This window comes from Otolemur garnettii, unplaced genomic scaffold, assembly GCF_000181295.1.
Source record: "Otolemur garnettii isolate 467f Iridium unplaced genomic scaffold, OtoGar3 scaffold00016, whole genome shotgun sequence".
NCBI classification, from domain to species: domain Eukaryota; kingdom Metazoa; phylum Chordata; class Mammalia; order Primates; family Galagidae; genus Otolemur; species Otolemur garnettii.
Window position 1 is genome coordinate 8,886,874 of NW_003852411.1, and position 4,984 is coordinate 8,891,857.

At 39.9% G+C, this 4,984-nt stretch overlaps 1 protein-coding gene across 1 annotated transcript in view; it reads right to left on the reverse strand.

Annotated features, from left to right (window-relative positions):
- The window catches only part of RNF2 (ring finger protein 2), a 17,211-nt gene extending 14,761 nt beyond the window's left edge, over positions 1–2,450 (reverse strand). Inside the window, exons 1-2 of the mRNA XM_023510806.1 lie at positions 2,364–2,450; positions 3–161 (exon numbers count right to left, since the gene is read on the reverse strand). Of these exons, the coding sequence (XP_023366574.1) occupies positions 3–161; positions 2,364–2,450 (246 nt within the window). The remainder of the gene's footprint in view (positions 1–2; positions 162–2,363) is intronic.
- Positions 2,451–4,984: the final 2,534 nt, after the last annotated feature.

The following is a 4,984-nucleotide window of genomic DNA, read 5'->3' on the forward strand; positions in this document are numbered from 1 at the left end:
CCACTTCTAAGGGCTGTGATGATGCAGTCTGCACAAAATCGATGTAAACACTCCTTTGTAGTCATGGTATTCTTCAACATATCCAAACAAATTGGACACATTAATTCACTGTGTAGACTTCGAGGTGAAACCACGATTTCCAAGCCATCTGTTATTGCCTCCTGTAAAAAAGTCACTTTACGATTAAATGCTACTTAATTTGTTTTATTATGGACAAGTTCAAACATATAAAAGTATAGGAAATGGTAAAAATGAACAGATATATAGGTACCATCTCTACACTATTTTATACCTTTTCTTTTATCTGCAGACTTTTGTCCACCTGAAGTTAACAGGTTACCTTAACTTCTATTTCACTAAAACAGAGTTCCTTCATTTCATCTCTACCAAATTGATGAATCGTTATCTTCTCTCATATTCATGGAAAACTATACCTCTTCTATCAAAGGTACATTCCTTTGTACCTTCTAACAATATCCCGCTTTTAATTATTCTACTTGCTCTCAGGCTTCAGCATTCTAGCCCTCTCCACTGAATCAGCCTAGGAGACAAGTATCTCAACTGGGCTACTGCACAGTGAATTGGGAATGATGCACTCTAACTCCATCTTACAAATGCAACAAATTCAAAATTTAATCTCACATACCCCTTTTCAGCTTTTGTTCCATTTCTCTGCTTTCCTGAACAGCCAAATTTCTTTGAACAATCATCTATCCACCTTTTTTTCACTGCTGTCCTTTACTGGACCACATAGACATATCACTGTCATCTCCTTGGTTCATGATTGGAACCAATGATGAGAATGCATCCTGATTCCATTTAATCTTCAAACTAGTACAATCTGCTCAAGTGAATTGCTCCTGTCAATGTCATTAAATATATAGTCATCCCTCTGTATATCCACGTGGGACTACTTCTAGGAACCCTCACAGAACTAAAATCCTTGGACGCTAAGTCCTTTACATAAAATAATGTAGTATTTTCATATAACCTATGCACACCATACTCCTCGTATGTACTTTAAATTGTCTTTAAATTACTTACAATCCCCAATACAATGACTGCATCACTTCATTTGCATGGATTTAATGCAGTACTCCACAGATGGCAAATTCAAATTTTGTTTTCTGGAACTTTTGTGCAATTTTTCCCTCAAATATTTTCAATCTACAGTTGCTCGAATTCACAGATGTAGAACCCATGGATACAGAACGCCAAATCTAATATACACTCTTCTCAATCGTCATCTTATTTAATTTCTCAGCCGTGTTGAACACATTAACTGCATCCTCCTTTAAATACTTCTTTTAGAATTTAAATCCTCCTTCTCTCCCACTCTCCCATTCTTTTCCCCTTTTACTCTGATGGTCCCTCTCAGTTTCTTTCATGGGTTCCTTGTCCACCACCTCATCTCTAAATGCACCTCTGGATGAAGTTATAGGTCTTCTTCTCATCTCTCTGGGTGATTTTATCCATTCCCACTGCTTAATATGTGCTGACAACCTCTAAAATTTTATACTTAGTTCAGATTCTGGTTAGCAACTCTCCCTGCCTATCGTATCAGTCTCAAACTTAAAATGAGACCAGTTTTACGCGTGTTTGTACCCTACAAAAATTTTGCTCCTCTCCAGTCTTTCCTCTCTTTACCTTCTCAAAGGAGTCTTCCCTAGTACCTGTTATTACATGTTACAACGTGGAGGACTTGCCGTTTACATAATTTCTCATGTGTAATTTTAGGCATATTTACTCGCTTAATGCCTATAAAGTCCCTGGGCTGGCGCTACATCTATTTTATTCACCACCTTTCACCTAGTGCTTAACAAAGAATTATGCTAAATTACTATTAAACCAAATGAAGTATCAGTCACACACATGTAAGTCAGGACTGCTTGTACATAAATGTTATGTTCTATTTAAGTTTTCTTTTCCTTTTTTTGGCCAGGGCAGGGTTTGAACCCGCACCTCTGGTATATGGGGCCAGCGCCCTAATCCTTTGAGCCACAAGCACCGCCCTATTTAAGTTTTCATTTTCTAAAAATATATCTCATGTCTTTTTTTGAGACAGAGCATCAAGCTATCCCCCTGGGTAAAGTGCCATGGCTTCATAGCTCACAGCAACCTCCAACTCCTAGGCTCAAGCGAGTCTCCTGCCTCTGCCTCCCAAGTAGCTGGGACTACAGGCACCCGCCACAACGCCTGGCTATTTTTTGGTTGCAGCCGTCATTGTTATTTGGCGGGTCCGGGCTGGATTCGAATCCGCCACCTTAGGTGTATGTGGCTGGCGCCTTAGCCACTTGAGCCACAGGCGCCGAGCTGTATCTCATGTCTTATATTCCCCCTTAAATCATCTTAATCTGTATTACCTGAGGTGTTCGCTGTAATTCGTATAAACTGAGTTCCCATGTTTTGCTTAATGGTTGAGTTCCGTTGGTCTGCACAGCCTGAGACATCACTAGAAATAAAAAGGAGACAAAAACAATTTCAGACAGTGAAAGAGAAAGGTAAGGTCTGAATGCTTGTGTACCTCCAAATTCCGTATGTGGAAACCTAATCTCCAATGCAATAGTAATAAGAGGTGGGGTCTCTGGGAGGTGATTAGGTCAGAAGGGCTTATGAATATCTTATGAATGGTCTTAGTGCCCTTATAAAAGAAGCTTGAGGAAGCCTTTTCAATCTTGTAACCTGTGAGGACACACAGAAAGCACTACCTATGAAGAAGAGGCCTTTACTAGACACTGAATCTGCTGGTGTCTTCACCCTCACAGCCCCAAAGCCCTCCTACCTCCTGCAAACCCCTCCTGCAGCTTCAGTGATGCCACCTCTTAGCCATTCACCTTGGAGACGGCATTCCCATCCTAGGAGGGCACTAGCATTTCCATCAGAACCACCAACTGCCAGATCAACCTAGAGCTCTATGTCTCCTTACATATACTTGTTCAGGTCTTACTATTGTATTTTGTCCACAGTGACGTGGTTCTGTAGAACTTTAAAGTATATTTTCACCAATCTCATGAGAGGGAATGTGCTGAGAAAGTGATAAAGCTACACAACCAACACAGGGGGCCTAATCTTTCTTCAGGATGTCAAGAAACCAGACCATGACAACTGGGAAGGCAGACTGAACATATGGAGTGTGCACTACACTTGGATAAAAGCAGGAATTAGTCACTACTGAAACCATATGATCTGGTGACTGACAAAGCCAACACCCACTTGCATGAATTCACTGAGAGGTGCTAACTGAATGAGCAGGTGAAATCTATCAGAGAATTTGGTGCCCGTGTAATCACCTGCCAGAATCTGGCAGGGCAGAGTACTTCTTTGACAAGCACATTTTGGGAGACAGTAATGACAAGAGCTAAGCTGACTTTCTCATAGCCACAGGGGTGACTTCCCTGGTCACCAAGGCAACATACACATGTTGGGGTCACCTTTTCTGTAAGTTGTACCCACTTAAGTTCTATCATTTGTATCATTCTTTCAAATAAAGAAATTTGGTTTAAAACAACAAACTAAAAACAAAACATGAAAAAAGTAAAAAAAAATATTAAACAGTCTGTCAGATATTTTCTATGTGAAAAGAAAAGATATTTATGTTTCTGCATGGTCAGGGGGTCCTGAGCAAAGAAATCTATAGCTGAAACAATAGGTTTCCTATATGTAGGAAACTTAAAGATAACTAGGTAGGTGACTAACAACGGAGGTTCCTCCTCCTCCCTCTGTTTCCAAGGATTATTTGTTTATATTAGAGAGCAAAGATTTCTCTCCCTCTCTCTAAGGAAGGGGACCGAACATGTACTCAAGTTCCCAGATCCCTATTTTCTGGTTCCTCACATACTAAATGAATATCTAGGTTTCCTCACTCTGCTCCACGGGAAGAACTAGACAGAGGGGAACTGATGCAATTCCTGCCATAATTAATATGCCCCGGGTCCAGAAATTATATGTCTACTAGAAACTAAAACTTTAAGTTAGCAACTAACAACTGAAATTTTCATTTGAAATTTTCCCCATTGAAAATGTACTTATTTTAGTGTGTTGTTCAGGATCTTAGAGAAAAAAAAATAACGTGTCTGAACTACTGGAAAATTTGTATTTGCATATTAGTTCAGTAACATTATAAGTTAATCTTTGGAAAACTAGAGAACTAACCACTAATGTGAACATTCTTTCTGTCTTTTTCTTTTTTTTTTTTTTGGAGATAGAGTATTGCTTTGTCACCCTCAGAACAGTGCCATGGCATCACAGCTCACAACTACCTCACACTCTTGGGCTTAAGTGACCCTCTTGCCTCAGCCTCCAGAGTAGCTGGGACAATAGGCAGCTACCACCACGCCCGGCTCATTTTTTCTATTTTTAGGAGAGACAGGGTCTCCCTATTGCCCAGGCAGGTCTCAAACGCCTGAACTAAGGCAATTCACCCATCTTGGCCTCCCAGAGTGCTAGGATTACAGGTGTGAACCACTGGGCATGGTTCTAACATTATTTCTATACAAATATTAATTTTATAATACTGGCAAAGAAAGTAATGTAAAGGCTTCCTAAAACACAATTTCTATCCTATCGCTAAGCTATAATCCTTAAAATGGTTGGCAGGAGTATGAAAAACTGTAGTCAAGTCTAAGCAGCATTAAACAAGGTTCATATGAAAAAAAAAAAATAAAGACAATACCAGTACAGGTTCCTATTCAAGTCTCTGAGTCCCTAAAGACTCTCAAATCCCCTGACTGGAGCTACATTTGTCCCCAAGCCCCTTCAAATAAAAATAGATCCACTAAACCGTAAATTCCTCAAGAATAAGGGCAGAAAACTATTTTAGGGATCTCCTTAGGTTATAACAATATAACAAATGAGACAGCTAGAGAACGTGAGAGGTGATCTCTGGATCGGGACCAGCTTGGGTCTGCATCCTACTTCTAGCAGTCACTAGTTGTGGACGCACAGGCAAATTTCTTAGTCTCTCAAGGCATTTTTTTAAACTTGT